The sequence below is a fragment of the Nicotiana tomentosiformis genome, chromosome 5, assembly GCF_000390325.3.
Source record: "Nicotiana tomentosiformis chromosome 5, ASM39032v3, whole genome shotgun sequence".
Classification (NCBI taxonomy): domain Eukaryota; kingdom Viridiplantae; phylum Streptophyta; class Magnoliopsida; order Solanales; family Solanaceae; genus Nicotiana; species Nicotiana tomentosiformis.
Genome location: NC_090816.1, coordinates 65,968,421 through 65,992,944, shown reverse-complemented (window position 1 = coordinate 65,992,944; position 24,524 = coordinate 65,968,421). Strand labels below are relative to the sequence as shown.

Here is a 24,524-nt window from a genome sequence, read left to right as displayed (position 1 = left end):
GCTTCTAAAGCAGTAGAGCAGGTAATGGGCATAGTGAATCCTCTTATCCACTGTCCATGGTGGTTACGAATAATTCCTCCGGCAGAAGCTCGTCGCATTCAAGGATGGAAAGAACTGTCGGTATTAAGCTTAAAGAAGGGAGGGTCAAGGGGGTACCATTTGATGTGTTGGACATAAGTAGGAGGAGGTAGCGGTGGTGTGGGAGATAAGAAGTAAAATTCGATAACGTAGAATATGATGGTTGGGGGTGCCGTGGGTTGTGTAGGTTGTTGAAAAGGTTCTCATTTCTGATTTTCCAAATATGCCAAAGGATAAAAGGAACCAAGAGCGAGGCAGGAACATTGATACCTTGGTAGGTAAAAGATTCATGTGGGGGTGGCGCAATGAAGCTTGAGCCAGGCTGGGAAATTGGTATTTGGTGTGGGGATGTTGAAGAATGACCAAATGTGGTGCACATTCGGGCAATGGAAGAATAGGTGGGATAGTGTCTCAGGGAGCTGTGGACATGAATGGTAGTTTGGTATAGGAAGAATGTTAATGGCTGCTAGATAGGATGTTGTGGGGAGGCGGTGTAATAAAAGAAGCCAGAGGAAAGTTTTAAGTTTGGGAGGAATGTTTAACTTCCAGGTCAAGTGTAAGTCTGGTGTGGCCGGTTGGTCAGGGAAGGCGGTGAGGAGATAAAAGTCTGTATGCCGATGTAGTGGAGAAGCCGTTGTGGGAAAAACCCCAAGATGGTGTATCGTTGCTGTTTCGGGATTTGGGAAAGTATGTATTATGGATTAGGGGGAGAATGGTGGAGGGCAATTGGAATGAAATTGGGAGATATTCTATTGGCCTTGGGCGAGAAGTGTGTTAGCCGTTAGGGTCGATTCTGAAGAAGTTAGTGGATCTTGAATAAGACTACGGAGAGAACAGTGATTCGGTAGCCAGATGTCACTCCAAACATTGATGAGTGATCCATTACCTATCTGCCATCTGACAGCTCGAGTGGGAAGGGTGTAGGTCGGAAGGACCAGCACAATTAAAAGAAAGATCAAGGCGTCAGGCAATAGAAAGATTGCTTAAAAAGCAAGTTGAGAAACACATTCATTACGAATACAGCACAATATTATCCTGTATAAAATGGTCTTAATGGTCCACTATTCATATATAACATAGCCCGCTGAGTGTACTAAACCTATGTAAAATCTCAGTTTCAACTTGAACAATTAGATCCTGTATCTGAACTTATATCTACGAAGCCAATCTTCACCTTTTTCATAATAATCCATTCTACTGAATGTTTGTTGTGGGAATTGCATAGCAGCAGCATACGTTGAAGCACCTCGCCATGCATCCATAATTGGATCTGTTGCTCTGAGAACCTTTATAGGAGTTCCACATGGCCTGATCATCCGAATTCCTGCTTCCAAGCGCTCAGCCATACCTGGGTAGAGACAACTCCCGCCAGTCATAAGTATTGAAGTTGTCATTTTATCCCCCAAGCCTTGTCCCCAAGTAGGCAATCTTCTCAAAGACACTCCAACCATTTCATCCAACCCTGACTGGTCAATTCCAATTAAGTTGGGATTGAATAGAACTTCAGGACATCTAAATCTTTCAACCCCAAGTATGATTTGAAAATCCTCCTTTGTTAGAGGACGGAAACGTGGCACCTCTGAGGCAGAGGCTCCAGACTCTGATCCTGGGAAAAACGAAGGATCGATCTCCTGCGCAGATATGTTACATCAGGATACATCTATTAAAGAACAACCCAACGTAGACTAAGCACTGCATGAAGCATCAGGAAATGTACTGACCAGAAGCCTAGAGGAGATGCGAGCCAACTCAGCTTCATCCTGATCTGGCTTATCACTGTCATCATCATCATTATCTCTACTCATTAGCTTGTAGAGTTGCCAATCTTCATCCCTTTGACCAAAAGTATCTTCACCTTTCCCTCGATCAAATGCTGCCGTGGTTAACAAGCGCATCCTCTCTCTTTGGGCAGCATTCAACCTCTCCCCACGACCGACACCTCCAGAAACATTATTATTGCCATTTGCATGGTTCCCATTTGTCTTCAATCGCTTTCGCTGCTCAAGTTTTTCCGACAGCTCTTTGTATTTGGCTCGCAACTGCTCCATATAGCGTTCTGGGTTTTCCCTACACAAGATAAGATGAATGCAGCAAAACTGTAATTATAAAATATTAGTTTTTACCTCATCAATACAAATAACTATATCCATTTTGAGAAGAAACATAGATATTATAGCACATCATTGTAAACAAGTTTAATAATGCTACAATAAACTAGTTCAAGTATTATCTGACAAGAAATACAACATACAGGCGCTTTTGTTCCTCAAGTTTCTTTTCCTTCTCCTTTTCTAACTCCTCCTCCAAACGCTTTTGTTTAGCTCGCTGCCGTGCTTCAGTTGTGGACTTCAGGAACACTTGTCTTCTCTTCTCCTTGAGCTATTAAGAAGTTTCAACATTTTCATTTGTCAGTTAACATAGAAAATGAACGAGAAAATAAGTGGAAGATGATTTTGCACAAAGCTGGCCAAGAGTGAGGTGGAAGAGACAATTGCAACAATAAACTAGTTCAAGTATTATCTGACAAGAAATACCACTACCAATATGGAGATTTACGTGCATACCTGCTCTGCTGAAAGTTCTTCATCAGGTATATCAATGAGATAATACTTCTCAGCTGCAGAAGCATCTGCTTTCTCGTCACTAGGAACCTGCTCACCCTTGGCCTTCCGAAGTGTTTGAGTAACTTTTGCAAAAGCAGCTTCCACTTCACGTTTAGAAGTATAACCTCTACTTTCAAGGAACGACACAATTTGGTCATCCTCAGTGTCCTTGAGCTCCTCTAAGAGGAATTCCAAACCTTTTAATTCATTTTCAAGTTCATTTATTTTTGAGGATCTTTTCGCTTCAGCCATCTCACGCAATCTTTGACTTTGTTTTTCCTTCAAAGCCGCCTTTCTTGCAAGTTCTTCTTCTGATGGAGGCTCATCGGCTGGTGATGGAGTCCAAGGAAGCTGCCAACATCTGGTCTTTTCTTCAGCTTCCTTATCCCCCCTCTGTCACAATAGAATCAAATATTTTACCTCTGGAAACCAGAAGGACGAGAGAAAAGTGCTAATTACCTGAAATAATTGAACCTCTGAAGCATAGTCTGCGGCTATGTAACAGTATTCCATCTTCAGTTCTTCAACCTTTTCCCATGTAAGCTTTGATCTGTTTAAGCATTCAAGGATGAAGCCTGAAAAGCACCCAAAGCAGTATAGCAACGTCATGAATTCAAAAAACTATTAACACCTACATGTGATGAGGGTGCTTGAGTGAAAGAAGCTGCTTCAGATAATCAGTGACATGGTATCCACCAACATTAGTTCGACAGCACGCTTCATAGACAGGTTCTCCGTTAATAAACTGAAAATGCAACAAATTGTCATATATTAGTAGCATATAATGAGAAATGTTAGCCTACCGCTAGCAAAAACTGCATCATGATATGTCAAACAGAAATTAGCCTGAAAGGGTATAAGGTCTTAACATTGATCTCTTTCACATACTGGGACCGGTACCAATCGAAAAATATCTTTCAAAGATGACACTTAGTTGTATTACATTGGCATCACCGGACAGGGGCACGGTTGACACCTTTTAACATGTGATAACCTACCAGTTGAAAATATAATTAAGTAAATAAATTTGTGCTCTCTAACAATTTAAACGTTTAGAAGAGATGGTCACACGCCGAAAATATAACTACATACCAGCGACTAGCAAGAAAAACTCGAAACCATGCAACTTTCCCGTGACTTAAGGGGCTGTTCATGTCAAAATCTTTTTTCCATCGGTATTGTGCAAAAATCACCACCACGGCACCACCACAGGGTTGCTCAGCCTCCAGTGACCGACCCCAGCAGAAGCTCCGCCAAATACCGCAGCGTGTGCCGCCACACGCCACTGGCAGTTCCACTTCCCACGACGCGTCAATCTCACGCACCGGTGGGTAACCCCTTTTCTGGCCACTTTTTGAGGGAGATTTCTACTCCTTAGGGTTCATCCACCCATCTAAATTCCTGCAATTTCCGACCACCAGAAGTAGGGTTCTGGATTTCCAGAATGTTTACCAACCAGATATCTCTTCTCTGGCAACTTTTCTGCAGATTTCCGTCAGTGTGGAAGTCGTCTGTGCCATTGCTTCCTCCCATTCAGTTTACAGAATTTCTCATTGATTCTCCAGCCAGTTTCAAACAGAAAAGCAGCTCTTCGGTCGTTTACCGACGAGTTTTCCCAGCAAATCTAATACCATTCTCTGAAATATACTCTCTGATCAACCTTTAAACTATATTTTGTGGTATGTTACTTTGGTTAGAATTCTCTTCAATCCAACATTATGTCGCTTTGTTTTGACGTTTTTGGTTCCAAAAAGGGAATTCGGAAACTCGAGTCCAATGATTAATTCGGACCCGCTACTTGAAAGTTCTAACTACTTAGTTTGGGAGACACAGGAGATACAAGAGATAAGTTGAGAAATTGAACTATCTCAGATTCTCAGTTACAACCTGATTGATATCTCTTTTTCACCGAGTATTGTCATTCAGTTTCTCCTTTTTATTTTTTATTCAAAGGAATTTTTACGTGCTGACTTTTTAATGCAAATATCTTTTAACGATAAAAAAGAATTCTTACGTGCTTGGTTCAATACAAAAAAAAGAATCAAGACTGCATGTGAGGGGCATGTTGAAGATATAATTAAGTAAATAAGAGTGTTCTCACTTCTCTCTGACAGTTTAAACTTTTAGACGAGATGGTTACGAAGCTAACACTACCCATAATTGTTTTTTTTCTTTCTAAATTGATAAGGTACAATCAGTGTTTTAAAAGGCGTGGGCGTAAGGTGAGACGTTTTACATATGCCTCAGCGAGGCGTAAGCCCCAAGGCACGGGGCATAAGCCCCATGGGTATTTAATTTTTAATATTTTATAAAATAATATAATTACAGTAAATATTTTATAAACAAGTAAAATTGCATAAAAATTGAAGAAAACTATAAATATGTGAAATATATATATATAGATGTGCTCCATCCCCACAAAAAACTAGTCAAAAACAATCTATTATACTTACAAGCACAAGTAACTTGAGTCGAAAAAAATAAAGTTCTCTACATGGTGGAACAAAAAGGATGACTAACCTGCAATTAAACTTTGAACTTGCTGTTATGAAGGAGAATGGAGTTCTATTTGTATTTGTAAAAAAAAAATTGATTATTCGATGCTTTTGGGAGATATTAGCAGACTAGCGGGCAAGATAAAGAATTGGAAAAGACCATAAATTAGGGCTTCAATCAATAAAAAATGTCTTGACTTTTAAGTTTAATACATTTTAGTTCCTTTTTAAAACTTTTGAGTAATTATAAGCTGACTTTTGAGAATTTGGGTATTATATGAAGGACGTACTCAACAAATTTTGTTTTAATTTGAAAAAGTCTCTGAGGCTTACGCCTCACTACAAAAATGTGCCTCAAACGCCCGGGCGTACGCCTCTTGAGACTTTCTCCCCACACCATCGCCTCGGGGCATTTTTGGTGCGCCTCTCCCCGGGACTCGCCCCGAAAACGCCTTTTAAAACACGGGGTACAATGCATTTTTAACCTTAAATCAAATTTTATCATGCAATTATCTTAATACCACCGCTAATTCATAAAAGCTGCATAATAGGCCTCTAAAGCATACCGGAATGACATGACTTGTAGTAAATCCTGAGCTGATTGCAAGACCAATATCTTTACAAATTCCAAGCTGTTGGTTGTATTTATAGCTGAATGCAGCATCTACACCAAATGCTGCAATATAAAAAAAAGCGACTATTGTGAGCAAAAAGTGCACATAAACGCCACAGAAAGTTATGTTCTTAATTATCAAATCCACGAACTGTTGTTTGGTGAGAAGTGAACCAAGTGAATATTGTCATACATGCAAGAACTTTCAACAAGATCAAGATAAAACAAAGGAATCTTTAGGATGACAAAAAAAATGGCATGACTGCAAGCGTGCCACACAACTTTAACAACATTAGAATCCAAAGCAATGCAAACAGCTCCAGGCAACCGATATAGGTGTTCATACCTACTGAAGGAACTCCATATGACTCAAAAAGAAGCTCAGCCATTTTGCCACGAGACTGAACTGGATTGCAAGCACATTCAGTAATTAAGATAGGATGGTCGATCTGTCCTGCCACCGAATTGGAATAAGAATTGGTTTAAGGGACTACAAGCTGAAGTTTAATAACAGGATATATGCAGCAGAAAGTAAATGCGCAAAATTAGATGGACATGATACGTTTGAAGAAAAGGGCAAAAAGTGAAAGGTCTGTATTTCACCATATCTTAAACATCTTAGCTTTGCCGCTCCAACTTATTTTGTTCTCAATAAAGGTAATGGTTCTACTGATATGATAGGAAAACTGTGGATGTATACATAGAGAATTCTACCAAAGAGACTGTTCTTTAGAAAGAGCATTTAGTCATGCTCACTGGAATATCATATGGGCTCCAGAACTTCACACTGTAAAAAAAGAAAGTTTCGTTCATGTGTACAAAAGAATTTTCAACAGCCTTATACTCTATATATATATATATATTGTTCACATAAGCGCCAGAGGAGTCCAGTCCCGTTTTCTCCTTATCTTAGGGTAGTAACTCTCTGACCGTCCCTCAGATCACCCACTGAATCCCAAACATACATGCTATGCACCATAATCTATGCCGTAATAACCAGTTTGGAAGTATAAAAATGGATTGTAGGCAAATTAGCTCAAGTATTGGTATCTCTGTGCATATATGTATGTACGCATTATGAGAAACAAAGGTATGCAAACTGAAGTGCATCTTTTCATTTACTTATATGCAATACATATGCAACATACATCATCACCCAATTGTTTAAGCCACTGACATCGAGAAAACCTAGATACGGAGGCACATCAATTGACACGGAATCTCTTGCAAGAGGGAAAAAGAGAGAGAAGAGAAAGAGGATAGTGTCAGAGAATCTCCTTTAACAAAAACTGTGTCACACCATACAATTTACTTTAATGTGTAAACTGATGATATTGATATCATAAGGTCAGTAAAACTATAAGGACTTATATGATGCTTGCTTAGCCCATGTTTCTTCTAATTCTTTTTTTTTTTTAAAGAAAGTAATATTTGTATTAAAATCACAGCACAAAGATTGTGCTGGCATCCATGTACAGCAAGATACAATTCATCGTTAGCTTCTGAGTAGAGCTGTTTCTTCTATTTCTTTTCTGTGTTAGCATATCAATTTGCATCCTGTACAATATTCCCAGAAAATACAGTTGGATAAAAATTCTGCGGGAAAAAATAGAAGATAGAATAATTTGATAATTGACAAGGATCAAAACATCAATGACCGACATAAACAGTTTATATCAAATAATCAAACAGAAGCAATAGTCAAAGGCCACAACAAGGATTTTACAGCTTCACTCCAGACAGCAAGCACCAAGCAAATCTTAATAAACCAAGCTGAATGTAATAGCATCAGATTCGTCTATCATCCTGAGTAACAATTGAATGAAAGCAAACATACCTGTGACTGATCGGCACCTAATCGATCAAACCCAAAGTCCAGTATCTACATACAGCAAACCGCGAACATAATGGTAACATGAGTACCATTTCAGAAAAAAAGATAATAAGAATAATGGTAACATGATTAATGCAAACAAGACAAAGCAGCAAGACAAGTTAATCCACAATCATCAATGTTTCATATGTCAGACTCTGCTTAGCAACATAGCATCACATAAACCAAATATATGATCCAACTATCACTTACACCAAGAGTGCCATGTATGGCATCAGTGCCGGCCAAAAGGAGGAAAACGAGTCATTATCGAGAAGCTTTCCGCTACAATTGGCCGCGCATCAATATCTTAGTCAGATTGCACTGTCTTGACACTCTAAAATAACATCGTGAATTTGCCTTGTCCCCTTGGCCTTACATCCCAAAGAGGTTATAGTTAAAATCCAGAGAGAGTATTCTCTCTTGAAAATAGGAATGAAAACATAGAACACAGTAGTTAGACCTAAAGTCTAGATAAATTGTCAGCTCAACTAGCTTTCATGCTCTGGTAGGTCGTTGATATTTCTTTCTCTGTTTTGGGGGAGAGAGTTGGGAATAAAGTTTACTCATCACAAATTTCATGGTCAAGCTTACAAACTCAACAACAACAACAACAACAACAACAACCCAGTGGAATCCCACCAAATAGAAGTCTTACATATTCCATTATCTCAAACTGATAAACAACATTGCTCTCGAATGCTGAACGAGGTCCTGAACGCGTGCAATCAAAGTACTTCAGTAGTGCAGGATTGTGATCACCGACAACTGTTACTGTTTCACCTGCAATATGATAAGAACATAACAAAACTTGAAGCCAATATTCACCAATCAAATGATGATGCATTCTATGCATTCGCTATTTAAAAACATGTTTATAGTAGGTGTTGTTTAGCAAGAAGTAATTTTGATAATTTCTTCACCAATCTTCACTACAGTTTGTTCATTATGGAATTTTTTCGAGATAATGGCAGTGTCCAAGCTAGCTTGCACGCACCTTGACTATTTAAAAACATGGTCATAAGAAGTGTTGTTTAGCAAGGAGTAATTTTGATCATTTCTTCACCAAACTTTTCTACGATCTGATCGTCGTAGAATTTTTTATTTTTAATAAGATAGTGTTCAGATCAGCTTGCTCGCACCTCAACAAATCTACCAAGTGCCTACTACCTCCCACCGGCACAGGTATAATCGGGTAGCTCTATGGGGATTTGAACCCTGGTCTCCCTTGGTCCATTTCAACTTCATTGACCTCTAGGCCATAATCTTATGGATTATTTTTAATCATAAATGGATTATTAAGCACTTGTCAAATTACAAATTACAGTATTGGGAGGGCAACACTTGGAGCCCATCTTTGAGAAGGCACCTGCAGGATTGGGAAATTGATGACCTAATGGCTCTTCTTGGAAGTTTGGAGTCTCATCCAGTGAACAACCAAGCAGCAGATAGATTGAAGTGGGGTAATACTAGAGATGGAGTATACTCAGTTAAAGCAGCCTATGCAGAGAGCTCCAACAAAGTTCTAATAGATTTATAGCCTTGGAAATTAATCTGGAGGACTAAACTTCCCACAAAGGTTATGTGCTTTTGCTGGATAGTATTAAATGGAGCTTGCTTAACCCAGGATAACCTTATCAGAAGAGGTTTCCAACTAGCCAATAGATGCCATATGTGCCACACAAGTTCAGAGTCCATCCCACACATGTTCATTCATTGCACAGTAGCAGCAGATATCTGGAACATGTTCTTAACCATCTTTGGACTGAACTGGTCTATGCCTAATTCAGTCAGAGAGCTCTATGAAGCATGGGGTCTCCGGAGAGTTGACAAAGCCATCAAGCACATCTGGCTCATGGTGCCTGCCTGTATCTTTTGGTGCATTTGGATTGAACGAAACCACAGATGTTTTGATGGTATTTCAACTCCTAGAAGCTATCTAAAAGATAGATGTTTGGTTAACCTTTTTAGTTGGGTGAATCTTTCTCCTGTAAATAACTATGATATGTTTCTGGATTTTGTCAGCCCCTTAGCCTTATAGTCTTTTGTATTAGAGCTGGCATTTTCCTTCTTTTGTAATCTTTGCATCTTCTTGATGCCTTTAATGACATTTCACTTACCTTATCAAAAAAAAAAGTAAACTCAACATCCAAACTGGTCTCTACATTGCTTCCAAAAGAGTGATCATTTTTCAATCAACTACCAAATGATCAATTAGTTACATGATCAGTAAAAGATTAATATCTTAACCAAACACGCCTTTAGTATCACTTCTATCCTTCACGCAAGGCAGAGAGGTCGATCACATAGGATAATATAACCAGCCTAATGACTCAGATTATTAGTGTTCCAATTATGCAGAACAGACACAGATAGAGAAAATTAAACATCGTTGTTATACGGGAAGATACAAGTTAGATGGTGTGAGTTGAAAGCTGTCCGGTTTATCTATGAAGAGTTATTTTGAGCTTTGACCAAACACTTCTATCACATAATGTCAGACTGAAAAGAATTACTCCAACAGATGGGAAGGTTAAGAAAGGAAAAATGAAAGATGATGAGATGATGATATTGAGGTGCCTTTTAACATGCCATCCCTTACATGCTATCCCTGCATCAAAATACAAGTTTTGTGAACATCTATTGTTTACAACAGAAGTATGATATATTTGGCTGTCAAAACATCTCTTATTTCTTCCTAAACAAATAGTCCACATGATATGTAGAAGAATGGGTTTTCATATCTCCTTCAATCTTCTGCATACTCTCTGACCCTGCCAACACTCTAATAAGTTTTTAATACTTAGAGGCATCACCCATTGCACACCAAAAAGACTTGGGAAAAATTCCCAAATCTACCTTGTTTGTCTGCAGTGAAGAAAAAAGATGACTTGCAGATTCTTGAGCTTCCTCACAGGAAAGCATCTGCTACATAAAACAAAACTTTTGTCCTGTAGCCTGTCTTGGGCATCTAAGGCAGCAACCCATCCAAAGCAAGCAGCCTTTCATGGTGCGTTAGCTTCCAAAACATGGCCCAACACCAAGTTAAGTCCCAATGGCCAACTCGTTTCTAAATTAGTCTGCAACAGCTTTTGACAGAAAATTTCCTTTCTTTACTAGCTATGCAGATCTGAGAGTCCAACCTGTTAACATCAAGGGTGAAGGTTCCAAGAAGTGCAGTAATTGACTAACTTCTACCTCCCAATCATCAAAATTTCTCCTAAAGGTAAGCTGCTAAACTGAGTTAGTAAAGCAACCTGCCACTGTACAGTATTTGTCGGTGGTTAAGCTATACAAAACATGAAATCTATCCACCTAATACCAACCTTCCATCTTATGTTTTGCTGAAATTCTGGCGACAATTTACATATTTGTTTTAATAAACCAACTCCTGCAGCTAAAACAGGGCAAAGACACCAGAAGTCTTTCCTACCATACTTGACAATAATTATTTCCTTACAGAGTTGTTTGTCATCCTCATTATATTTCCAAAGCCATTTAAACAACAGGTCAAGTTTTTCACACCCAAAGTACACCTTTCTTGTTTCTCATGAGAGCTTGCAGTTTTACTAAATGCATCTTCCTCTTTTCTACATTTTCTTCCCATAAGAACTGACTTCTCATATTATTTTCTTCTCTACTAATAAAGGAATATGAAATAATGAGATCATGCAGGTGAGAATCCCATTCAACACGCTGTTAATTAAAGTGAGTCTTTCATCAAAAGAGAGGTATTGTTTCTTCAAGGAATTAACTTGCACATTTGTCTACCCTGTCCTAACTCTCATTGGAGGTTGGAAGTTCCCTTGAACAACCAAACCTGCTTTTTTATCTGAAATGATAAAAAAATTATTAATTTTGCCCCTTATGTGACTGTTTAAATCAAATTTTAACTGAACAAAAGAAAGCCACTAGGAAGACATTTCATAGGTTTAGTAGGTCGTATTAATACTATTTTTTTAGAAGAGTAGGTCGAATTAATACTTTCAAATGCATCTTTCTAATTGAGATATAGTCACATGATAAGTTAGTGCATAATTGCATATCAAGATTTAGTGCATTGTTTTCTTAGGATTGGGTAAAGGAGATTTTAGATTCACCAACTTATATCTTTGACTCTGTCCTAGGCTCCTTGCGAGGATGTGTTTATTCCAGTTAGGTAGCACTCGTAAGGACTAAGGATCAAGTCTTAAATACCTCCTTGTGTATACATTTAGCCATAGTTATGAAGTTTAAGAACAAAACCTAAGGTGACAACTTTATTTTCTTTTCTTCCATAACTAAGTGGAGCAATAAAATTTGGTAGAACATCAATCTACGCTACATGGACTTATGGACGGTATACATCTAGAAAAGGTACTGCTAGGTATCCAAAATGGGTGTGTTCAACTTTTAAAGCTTTTTAGTCTATTTTGAAGGAGCCCCCAAAATCCATACTCATGTCATTCTCATTTGACATGTGTTATTAAAAGACATCGCTTGTCTCTTAAAGTGATGAGGTGATGCGAAGCGAGGGGTTATTACTTCATTGATGAAGTCATGCTTTAGAGAAATTTGCACTTTAAACAATGATTCGCAAAGTGATCCTAATAAGAAGTGGTCGGCTATTTGAATCTCAATTTTAAGGAGTTGGATTATTATTTTTATTTTTTGATAAAGTTGAGGAGTTGGATTAATATCGTCAATATTGTTAGTTATTTTAATTGCAATTACATTATTATAGTACTAAATTCATATGTGTTTGGCATTTTTTCAATTTTATGTAGCTTTGCGCCTAACTTCAACAATGCTTCGCTTCCCCGTTTTCGCTTCTCCTTTGGATCTTTTCGCACTTTTCGCTTTTGAAAACACTAACATGCACATCAAGGATAGACATCAATGGATGATCATGAAAGCATGTCAAGCATGCTGTGCATCCTAGATATTTAAACAAGGGAAATTATCGAAATTCAACATTATCGCTTAATTCCATTTAGTTTCACTATTCACAAGGACCAAAATTTTCCTTTATCCTCATAATACCTTTTAACTACTAGTTTTTTTGTTTTTAAGAAAAAAAAAAAAGCACCTTTAAATTAAACTTACCAACAAATAAATAAGCGCGACCAGGTAAGCAAAATGGCAAGATTCTAATATACCAAATCTAACTACTATTCATGCCTTACTTGAAATTGTAATGAGGAACTTAAAGTTAAGCATCACATAAAAAAATCAAAAGATAATATCTCATTTTCCCAAGAACATGCTTGCAAAAGTTTATCATTCTGGGACTAGAAATAAAAACATCAATGGATGATCATGAAAGCATGCCGTGCATCCTAGATGTTTAAACAAGGGAAATTATCGAAATTCAACATTATCGCTTAATTCCATTTAGTTTCACTATTCACAAGGACCAAAATTTTCCTTTACCCTCATAATACCTTTTAACTACTAGTTTTTTTGTTTTTAAGAAGAAAAAAAAGCACCTTTAAATTGAACTTACCAACAAATAAATAAGAGCGACCAGGTAAGCAAAATGGCAAGATTCTAATATACCAAATCTAACTACTATTCATGCCTTATTTGAAACTGTAATGAGGAACTTAAAGTTAAGCATCTCATAAGAAAATCAAAAGATAATATCTCATTTTCCCAAGAACATGCTTGCAAAAGTTTATCATTCTGGGACTAGAAATAAAAACAACTGCTAAAAACAACAAATATAGCAGCTACTTAAGCGTCTCATAAGCAAGGAATAAAAGTTTAACATAGGGACTCAGACAGGTATCTTTGTGACAAGGGTACAGGTAAGCACCGATATGGGTACTTTCAATTTTCAGCAGTTTAGAGTCTATTCTGAAGGACCTAAGCAGAGCACCAATACACATGTCAGCCTGTTCTACTATAGTGCATTAAAGCAAATGAAAAGTCAATGCCACCTAGGAAAGACTATGTACTAGAAAACCCTGGTCTACTAATTTTTTTGGATAACCAAAACTGGGTCTACCATTTCTCCTAATTAATAAACTTTCTCTTACTTTTCCTCCTTCGTAGTATTCTTTTGCGAAGAAGGAGGCATCTGCCCCTGTTAACAGACTCCTCGTTATATCCATGAATCTCAAGAAAACAAAAAATTATCATGGCCTTGAGTCTCTTGACTTTTCTGTTTTCCGAATATTATGAGCTGCTATCTTGATACTGCTCCCTCATCACCCTTGCTGCATGACACTTAATTCAAGTTTGTTTGCCCCCCCCCCCCCCCCCCCAAAAAAAAAAAAAAATTGGGCTTATGCAGCTTTAAGAATGACCGGAATACAACATGGTTATGGTCTCAATCACAACCTCCATGTATAATGGCATAGGAACCAAGCAATTCTATCTGGGTTGTGCATTTGCTTTTGAGTATTGAGCACTCAGAAAAGAAATCAAAAGAGGAAAATGAAATCAAAGTACATGAATTCATACTGTAAAGTATTCCAAAACAGAAAAATGATTTCTTTTTCATGGGAAAAAAAGTTTGTGAAAATTTCATAAGAGGTGTTAAGTTAACCTTCTGAATGTTCCGTTCACTTATCAAAAGAAAGTAAAAGCCAGAGGATTAACATTTAACAAGATAGAAGTTTAGAGGCAATCCAAGCAGGTGAAAATGCTAACATATCTATGGAGACAACCGGTCAACACATTCTGAAGTTAAGAAGTTAAATGCAAATCCGTCCTTCTCAATCAGCTATCATAATTTAAGATCTCCCCAGTCTTGTATAGAATCATGAAAATGTGGTTCATTTTTGTTATTCTCCTTGACCTCAATTGGAAGAAAAAAAAAAAAAGCATACCAGTCGTTTTGTGGCGAGGCCTCTGAACAATGTTTCGAAAGATTACGCGAGGGTCATTCTCTCCTGCCCACCTGTCAATCGACAAATCCGAAGCTAAATAAAACGGAAAAAAGTCTCAAGAACAGAGAGAATTTGGGAATTTAGGGATGAATACCCAACACGGAAATAGGAAGCGCCGTTGTCAATGACAATGGGGCAACTAGAGCTGAAGGAACTGTAATCTGATTGCCTCTCTATTTTCGAAATGAACGGCATTTTTTTGCTCTCTTTGCACTTCGTCTGTGTGCCCTAGAACACTGTCATAATGGAGTGCCATCCATGGTTAGACAACAAGTGTCAGCGGGTTATTCGATTCTATTTTTCGGGTCACCTATACCCGCTTATTCGACCTAGTATTATTACTCAGTGCCTCAACCCATTCAAATGTCATATACTCGATTGAGCTTTCAGTCCCCTCCCGATTTTCCCTTTCCCTTTACCCTCCCCTTATAATAAATGAAAATTTTAAAAAAGCTTTCTAGCACAAATATGCAAACGAAAATTTGAGAGTAAACCTATAGGACCTATATTTCTCAGAAAGAAAAGCCTCAAATAAAAGACCAATAAAACAAAATTCCCTGAGGAGTTGTTTCATTAAAAATATTAGGAAAATAATCTATAACATAATATATCGCATAAAGTAGTCTAATGTAGTATTTGATTAAAGATATTAGTGTAACATATAATTAGACTATCAAGATTTCATATGTCATAAAGGGTGACATAATACCTCTCATAAGTATTTTATCTTTTTTCTCAGATTGTATGTCCTTTTTCTCTATTTTATTTATGCCTACAAATTCGCAAATAATAAAAGATGCCTTATATATTTATTTTCATATTATTACTGTTCATCTCTTTCCCAAAATCCTTCTCAGTTCCTTTTTATTGTTACTTTTTTCATTTTTAAACTCCTCGGTGTCTCATTATTGCTATTTAAAGCTAGGATCTCTATTTAACATTTATATAGCAGGTACATGACATGTATTATATTAAAATAACCACAATTATAAAAAGCCAAGACATAAGAGTAAAGGACACTGTAGAGGCTAAATTCTGCTCGGTCGTTAATTATGGAGCAAGGCCTATATTTGATGCGCGTAAAACAAAGATGAATGATATGAAATGGCAGAACGTAAAATAGAGAGAAAGATGAGAGAGTAATTTTATTAATCATGCCCGATTTCACGTAGTACAGTGCTGCTTCCGGGGAGGTTCGGTTGCAGCCAAGCTAGCTAGTATCTATATAATGAAGGTACAAGCAATAAGCTCCGAAGAGATTTAACAATAAAAAATATAATGTGTATAAGTGTTTAGACAAGAAAAATAAAGACTAGTAGGGATAGGTTGGGAGCTCGTTCATGCTGTGTTGAGTTGAGTTGGAATGGCCTTGAAGCTTGGTCCTTCACCCAATATTTATAGTAGACCGGGTGCTTGGACTCTACGACTGACTTGTAGGACTTTCGGTTAGTTAGTTAAGCTAACTTAATTGTTGGGTCCAATATTTCATCCATTGATCATCGCAAAGACTATATGTGGAGGTTGTTGGACGTGCGTCTTATCCCTTTAGACCTAGTCAAAGTGAGTTATAGTGGATCAAGACGCAGCAAGCAATATGAAGTCATGGCCCGTGTGAGCGTAACATGCGGGGCCAAGGCCCATATTCTGCAATGATTGGGGTCATAAGCCTTAAAAATTGATAGTATAGCAAGTTGAGTTGTAGGTAGGGCCATAGGCTGAGGGTCTTCTATAGGGATGTTTGTATTAGGTATTGGGTTGTACAGTGGATTAGGTCAAAGATCATGTGTTCAAGGCACTTTGAGAGTGAATTTTTTGACCACTACAGTTAGTCCCCTCAATTGCTAAGGCAAAATCATATTCTCCTTGACAAGTGGATAAGATGTCACAAAGCAAAAATGTGTTTCATTTTGAATCATGGGGAGATGTGTCTCCCATTGATAGGAATAGGGTGCTACTGTGATGTAGCCACATCCATTCGATTATCAGAGTTATTATGATCATCTTGCTTTGACATGATTTCTCCATCAAACTCTTTTTATATAATATTTTCAGGAATTACCACTCTTTTTAGGGTATTAGCACTTCCATGTGAGTTTTTTACTTTTTATTTTTTATATTTTTTCACTTTTACAGTATGTTTCCATAAAGGATCATCGACCAGGCTACTAGAAAGTGAAACTTATCGCATGACTTTTGATTAAGATGAATACGCTTTCTTTTATGAAGATATCTCGGATCCTCCAGCTCCCTCCGTGGATCTAAATCCTATATTTATGACTGACGATCCTCTATTGATTTTGGACGATGACCTTCCTTTTCTTTTACAAATAATATTTACCATTGGTAGGAATTGAAATGGGGGCTTCAAATCCAAATGAAAGATTGTGGTCTTCGGTCGAAGGTTGTATTGCTCTACCTTTATATCATTTCTCCTTTAACTTTGAACTTTCCTTGGGTTTGATTATCCACAAAATTTGCTTCGATCGTAGTCTGGCTTTGGCATAATTGTCACCCAAAGTATGAAGGGTAGCCATTTTCCTGAAGTATAGGAATGATGTAGCAGGTGTAAAACTCTATAGTGGGGGTTTCACATTTTTTTGCATAACTTAACTAGAGAGGAGGTTCTACTCACTTGATGAAGTGTTTCCTATCCCTTATCCTAGGATTGCATTTTCTGATCGTAGGGATTCACTGAAAAGTCAATGGTGGGGGGGACTTTGTTTTCATCAGGCTATCTTCTCTATTTGCACCTAGACAGTCTCCTTTGAGGATCCAGTTTAACCTCTGTTGCGAGTATTTTCACTTTTCTCCTCATTTTTCTTAAATACCTAACAAGCTAATATCATACTCTTACTTTGCAGCTTCAACTATTGAGGTGCGCTTAACTGAATTCACCAAGAAGTGGGTGAGGAAACTCAATTCCATCATACTCGTGGATTATTCTTTTTCTAGTATCGTTGTAGCGCTAGCTATCAGATCAAGGGACCAAAATCCTATTGGCTCAAGGATTCAAGGATGAGAAAAAACAGGCATGTTCTTCGCCTTTCAATGTGCATGGATGGGTTACACCGCCTGGCTCAAGAAAAGAGGGAGAGAGCAACCTTAGTTTTCACTGAGGGTGAACCGGCAAAAAAAAAGCGCGCGTCCAAAGTGACATTTCTGCCAACCGCTTTAGGTTCCTTTCTTTTCAGGGTGATTTAAATCTTGTTCTCATCTCGAATTTCATCCCCTCAAGTTTACCCTTTTCCTCCGCGGTGGTGGCTACGCCTTCTGATGATGCTCATTCTCCACTAGCCGCACCTAATGCCTTTACTTTTGAGAGTGTTTGTTTGTTACTTCTTTTCCTTTATTGACAACTTATTCTGACCTTTTGCCTCTCTTGATGGTATCGACAATTTGAGCGATGATATCTTCTTCAAGGGCATGTACTTCAATCCTTGTTAAAGGATGAGGTGGTGTTTCGAATCAGATCTTGACTCACTTGGCACCCTCCAACACTTGATCTTGTTGAAAAGTCTTGGAGAGACAAAAGGATTCTGCCCCATATCTACTGCCCCATATCTACTGTTTGAGGACATGGTGTGTCATTCCCTAGAGGTGATGATCCTTTCATATGCTTTGACCTTCTATTTGTTTGATTTTCTAATCTTGTGTTTGCATTGCAATATTGTATTTCCCTCTTGGTCTCTTTGTCTTGGCCATCAGATCTTGCGGATATATTCTTGGCCATCAGATCTTGCGGTTGTCCAAGTCGGCAATCATGGAAATTTCGTAGCAGGTGCTGAGGAGTCAATGGTTGTGTTACAATCAAGGGTGGCTAATTTGAAGGTACAATAGAAGACTAAGAGTGAGTTATGTCAAGCGCATTTGGCGAAGCTGACTCGAATCATGGTTGATCAAAGTCGTGCTCTGATGAGAGTTGGCGAGGCTACATCACGCCTGACAATAAAGGCTATAGAGCTCACCCCTCTCATTGTAGAAGTTGAGCGATTGACCCATGAATTGGGTCGTTTCGGGAGTGGTGCTAGTGGCAGGCTAGACCTTGGGAGCAGTTTGGGTGCTGGTTCAGGCATCAGTGATTTGAAGGGGAAGGCAGTAATGGAGGATCCTGAATGAAGACTTTTAGTAGTGGTTTGTTATGCCCATAGTTTATTGGGCACGTATGTATGTAAGAAACAATCTCTAGTTTTTTGGTTGAGGCACTCTTGTATTGTATTTATGGAAGGTTGCATATGTTTTGGTTTTTGGCCTATATTTGATCCTTCTTATGTGCTTCAGCAAATTATAGTATGGCGTATCTAGTTAGGGAAGTTTATTTAGCATCGAATGCCCTTGCTCATTCGGGGCAAGTCCCTAGTGTTGGGGCTTGAAGTAGGTCGTGTTCGCTCAAAGCGGGTCCCTAGTGTTGAGGCTTGTAGGGTGTACTCGTGTGGAACGAGCCCTTGATATGCTAGGAGGGCGACGTGTTGCGCTAGAGTAGCATAGTATTAGTCATTATCTTGCCCGTGTATGCTATTATCTTCCTTAATAGTAGGGCCAAGTCCGAGTTATATGGCGGGTCGGTCAACTCTTTATAATTTCTGTCCTTCCCTAGGTTTAAAAAGATTGTTGGTAGGACTCCACTACCGTAGACCTTTTAGGACTTGTAAATGAGTGAGAGCGTGAGCTAAGGTCCATACGCAAAGTCAACTTGTTAGAGCTCGTATGTAGTGAAGTCCCTATTGTCAAGTTGTACATGACTTATATCGATAGGAATCAGGTCGTGTATTAAGATCTTCCATCTAGGTAAGGCTAGGCACAGGAATAAGGCGGGTCAGCTTGGTCAAACTGTATGCCAAGCCTTCCCTAGGATACATTGTAAGAATGATGACAGATGCTAGTGTTGTCGTAACTAGATCACAACACATGGACCCATGGAATTGAAGTGCAAGCATGCTTTTAATTAGAAACTTGTATTCCTTGTAAGATTGTATCCGATCTATTGGGGAACAAACAAATAGTTTTGTAAAGTGAATATTTTCGATAAACCATTGTCACCACTTTGTTGGGCACAACTGATGATACTTACTGAGTATGTGTTGGTATACGCATGCTATACTTCTACACTTTGTGTGTAGATATAAATTGGAGATGTTGTAAAGTTTGAGAGCAAGCATTGGAGATGTATCAACATTCTAGTCGTGAGTTGCCAGTTGGTTCATGGTCGCTGTCACGACCCAAAATCCCACCTCAAGGCTAGGATGACGCCTAGCCGAACTTGCTAAGCAAGCCAACTCGAAGATAACAAATAAAGTCTATTTTTATTATTTAACAGAGATATATAATGATGAAAGATGAAATAGTCTAAAAATCAGTGATAATATCTGATAAAACCACAAGGAAGGCCTAAACACGGCCAATAGAATACGCCAACTAGGTGGCATAAGTGAACGAGTAAACTACGAAAATGAGATCAAGTCTGTATACATGTCAAGCTGTCTGAACAATAAGACATAATATAATAAGGAATAGGGACTCGGGAACTACGAAGTAGATCCATAAAGTGAAGCCCACCCTAAGTCTCTGTAACATCTCCTAGCCCAATTGGGAAGCTCTGCTAGGACCAACCTGAGGATCTGCACAAAAAGATGTGCAGAAGCGTAGTATGAGTACACCACAGTTGGTACCCAGTAAGTATCAAGTTTAACCTCGAACAAGTAGTAGCGAGGCTAGATGCTTCCGAATACTTACCACACAGATATAATAACAGAATAAGAACTAAAACAGTGAATAATATCATGAATATTAGGAACCACAAATATCAACAATTGAATGGTACTAAGCGTGTTTTTCTATTACAGAAATAACCTTATCACTTCTCAAATATGACGATGAAAGATGACATGCTCAAATAACGGAGCCGGGACTCCAGTTAGTATAAAAGGACATCGAGTAACAATTTATAATGAGATAAATACTTCAAATCGAATCAATAATAAGAATGCATGCTCAACCAGTGCAAGATCCATATACTCCAATACACAATCCATGTATCACATAACCCGATACAAATCCATGTATCGACGCGGTACAATATCCATGTACCGACCACGCTCAAAGGGCCCAAAGCAACATGAGTTATCACCTGACTTCGGAGGGATGGACCCAAATCCAAGCGCAAGAGGGGTATAATAGCATCCCTCATAAATCAATAACTAATCATTAATCCAATGTGCCAAACTGTATCTCACTCGCATGCTTACCCTTTGTGCCAAAGTCCTCAGTCCGGTTCACGTATTCATTAATCAAAATGTATGTATAAGTTTAAGAATTTTTTATAAAAGGTACACACAAAGTTAATAAAATATCATACGGATAATTATGCATTTTAACATGTCAAGAATAAGTTCTCATGCCTTCACAATTAATCATAAGCCTAGGCATGATTTCTAGCATGAATAAGAGAGCAAACGTAGTCACATATGCTAAATAAATCATGAATCAAATGAGCACATAGTCAAACAAAGTATGAAATATTCCATTTCTACCACCAGTCATGATATAAACTCGGTAAATGCATATACGCTCGCCACTATGTAAATACACTACCCCCAATACCCTTAAACACATAGCAAACAAGTCAAATCTTAGGGGTTTCCCTCTTAACAAGGTTAGTCAAGAGACTTACCTCTACATGGTAGCCTCTAATCTCCCAAAATAGTCTTTCCTCTCAAATCGAGCTCCGAACGAGCCGAATCTAGCCAAGTACACCTCAATAACATCAAACAAGGCCATAGAATCAAACCCAAACAATAAAGATTGAATTTTTAATGAATTTCACAAAGTCAACCAAAAAGTCAACCCAGGCCCGCCTCCGAAAACCCGACAAAATTCATAAATCCCGAATACCCATTCCATTACGAGTCCAAATATATAAGTTTCATCCAAAACCGACTATGAATCGGGGTTCAAATCTCCATTTTTCACTTTAAAAAAGTTTTTCCAAAACCCCTAATTATTCTCTTTTAGTTTCACCCATGAAATGCAAAAATCAAAGGTAGACTCATGAATAATAATCAAATCTGAGTCAAGAACACTTACCCCAATTCAAGTGGTGAAAATCGCCTAAAAAGTCGCCCAAATCCGAGCTCTCAATCTCAAAATATGATAAAATGAGTAAAAGTCCCAAAAAGACATCTTAAAAGACTGCCCAGTTAAACCCTTCACGAACGCGGCACGTGCCTCGTGTTTGCGAAGCACAAAATCACTGCCAGAACAAAACCTCCTTCGCGAACACGATAGGAGCATCGCAAACGCGAAGACCAAAGGCTCTCTCCCTTCCTGAATGCGCCCAGTAGCCTCGCGAATGCGAAGGCCTGCTGCCCAGTACCACTCCCTTCTTCGCGAATGCGGCAGCCTTCCGTGAATGCGAAGAGAAAATCTCCCAGCTCCCAAATTCCTTCATCGTGAACACGATGCTTCTACACGAATGTGAAGGACATCAGACACCAGCAAAAATTTGATGTCCAAAATTCATGGAAATGGTCCTAAACCACCCGAACACACCCAAGGTGCAACGGGACCCCGTCCAACCATACCAACCAATCACAAAATATAGCACGGACTTACTCGAGGTCTTAAATCTTACAAAATAACATCAAAACTACAAATCGCACCTCAATTCAAGCCTAGTAAACTAATTAAATTTCTAACTTCCAAAACTCATATCGAACCTTATCTAACCAACTAGGAATGACCGTTTTGCACACAATACCCAAATCACATTATGAACATATTCCAATTCCCGGAACTACAGTTTGAACCCGATAACACCAAAGTCAACTCTCGGTAAAACTATGAACCTTCCAAACCTTCAACTTCCAACTTTCGCCAAATACAACCAAATCAACCTAGGAACCTCCAAATCCAAATCCAGACATACGCTGGAGTCCAAAATCACCATATGAATATATTAGAACTATCAAAATACTAATCCGAGGTTATTTATACAAAAGTCAAACCTCGATCAACTTTTATAACTTAAGTTTCTAACCTTGGAACTAAATATTTTAATTCAATCCTAAACTTCCCCGAAACCAAACCAACCATCCTCACAAGTCACAAAATAAAAAAGAAGCATACAGGAAGCATCAAATAGGAAAACGTGGATCAAATACACAAAATGACCGGCCGGGTCGTTACATTCTTCCCTTGTTAAACAAACGTTCATCCTCGAACAAGTTTAGAAACATACCTGGAAGGAAAAAAATATGTGAATATCTGCTCCGCATATCATTCTCAGTCTCCCAAGTCGTCTCCTTGACCAGTTGACTTCTCCGTTGAACCTTTACCGATGCAATATCCTTCGACCTCAACTTTCGAACCTGCCTGTCCAAAATGTCCATTGGTTCCTCCTCATAAGCCAAGTTTTTATCCAATTGCACCGAACTAAAATCTAACACATGTGACTGATCCTCATGATACTTCCGAAGCATGGAAACATGAAACAACGGATGAACTCTCGACAAGCTGGGTGGCAAAGCAAGCCGGTAAGCCACTTCACCCACTCTCTCCAAAACCTCAAATGGACCAATGTATCGAGGGCTCAACTTGCCCTTTTTCTAGAACCTCATCACGTCCTTCATAGAGATAATCTGAGAAGAACTCTCTCACCCATCATGAAAGCTACATCGTAAACCCTCCTATCATCATAACTCTTCTACCTGGACTGCATTGTACGAAGCCGCTCCTGAATTAATTTCACCTTCTCCGAAGCATCACGAACTAGATAAATGACCAACAACCTAGCCTTCCCAGGCTCAAACCAACCAATCTGAAAAGGACATCGCCTCCCATATAAGGCCTCGTATGGATCCATCTGATACTCGACTGGTAGCTATTGTTGTAGCAACTTTGCTAACGGTAGGAACTAATCCCACTGGCCTCCAAAATCAATGATGTAGGCTCTCAGCATATCCTCCAAGATCTGAATGGTACTATTTTAAGATTGTTAAAATAATTCTTATATATACATTACATAGGTTCTCTAATTAATTTAATGAATTACTCTTTAATTTCTAGTTAATTAGACTATTATGTGAATGTTTCAATTTAGAAAACAAAGTATTTTTTAAATAATTAATTAAAATAATTAGTAGTATATATAGTAATTATAATTTTTACCACATTTATTGAAAATTATTAAGTTTACCTAAATTAAATTCGAAAAGGGATTAAAAGACAAAATGGCTACAATTGCAATTCTCAATCAAATGTAAAATGACCATTTCTTAAACTTATTTTAGCCCAATTATCAAGCCCAGTCCGAAATATACCCAGTCCAAACACCCCATCTTCCACTGTGGCAATCCGTGCCATCTCTTTTGCACCAATCACCGCGTGCCACGTCACCTCTCTATAACACTCACACAAGAAATACAATGAATGTTAGTAGTATATATAGTAATTATAATTTTTACCACATTTATTGAAAATTATTAAGTTTACTTAAATTAAATTCGAAAAGGGATTAAAAGACAAATGGGCTACAATTGCAATTCTCAATCAAATGTAAAATGACCATTTCTTAAACTTATTTTAGCCCAATTATCAAGCCCAGTCCGAAATATACCCAATCCAAACACCCCATCTTCCACTGTGGCAATCCGTGCCATCTCTTTTGCACCAATCACCGCGTGCCACGTCACCTCTCTATAACACTCACACAAGAAATACAATGAATGTGAGCCGTCTGTTCCTCAGATCAATGGCTCACAATTGGTCTCCGTTTTCTCTTTAATTTAAACAACCATAGATCTAATCTCAATCATCCAATCAAAGTAATCCAATGGCCACCGATTTTTCCCACTTAAATTATTTTTAAATTTTCAATTACTCAAATAATCGGAGCCGTTGATTAACAGATCCATCGGCTCGCGTTCTACCTCTCGTCCTTAAACCTAGAAACCAACCCCCCTATTCCCCCCAAAACCCTAATCATTCACTCAG

The 24,524-nt window shown here is 38.3% G+C and overlaps 1 protein-coding gene across 2 annotated transcripts; it reads right to left on the bottom strand.

Moving 5' to 3' along the window:
- Window positions 1-1,041: 1,041 nt before the first annotated feature.
- Window positions 1,042-14,917, bottom strand: LOC104086425 (actin-related protein 5). 2 transcript variants are annotated; one of them, XM_009590670.4, is made up of 12 exons: window positions 14,632-14,917; window positions 14,478-14,548; window positions 8,321-8,445; window positions 7,627-7,671; window positions 6,136-6,238; window positions 5,743-5,852; window positions 3,317-3,426; window positions 3,141-3,231; window positions 2,643-3,074; window positions 2,330-2,457; window positions 1,800-2,145; window positions 1,042-1,709 (listed from the first exon to the last, which is right to left on the bottom strand). In XM_009590670.4, the coding sequence occupies exons 1-12, from the start codon at window positions 14,730-14,732 to the stop codon at window positions 1,209-1,211; spliced, it is 2,163 nt and encodes a 720-aa protein (XP_009588965.1). In that variant the 5' UTR covers window positions 14,733-14,917; the 3' UTR covers window positions 1,042-1,208. The 2 variants fall into 2 exon arrangements, with proteins under 2 accessions (XP_009588965.1, XP_009588967.1); XM_009590672.4 differs by having other exon boundaries at window positions 6,136-6,243; window positions 14,632-14,916.
- Between the last annotated feature and the right edge of the window lie 9,607 nt (window positions 14,918-24,524).

What these genes read in the sequence shown, in the direction of transcription:
- LOC104086425 (XM_009590670.4), bottom strand. Translation starts at nt 14,732, where the DNA reads ATGCCGTTCATTTCGAAAATAGAGAGGCAATCAGATTACAGTTCCTTC. An exon ending in GCCTCGCCACAAAACGACTG is followed by an intron (nt 8,446 to 14,477) that starts GTATGCTTTTTT and finishes ATCATATTGCAG; the next exon opens with GTGAAACAGTAACAGTTGTC. An exon ending in AGTTTGAGATAATGGAATAT is followed by an intron (nt 7,672 to 8,320) that starts GTAAGACTTCTA and finishes TGCTGTATGTAG; the next exon opens with ATACTGGACTTTGGGTTTGA.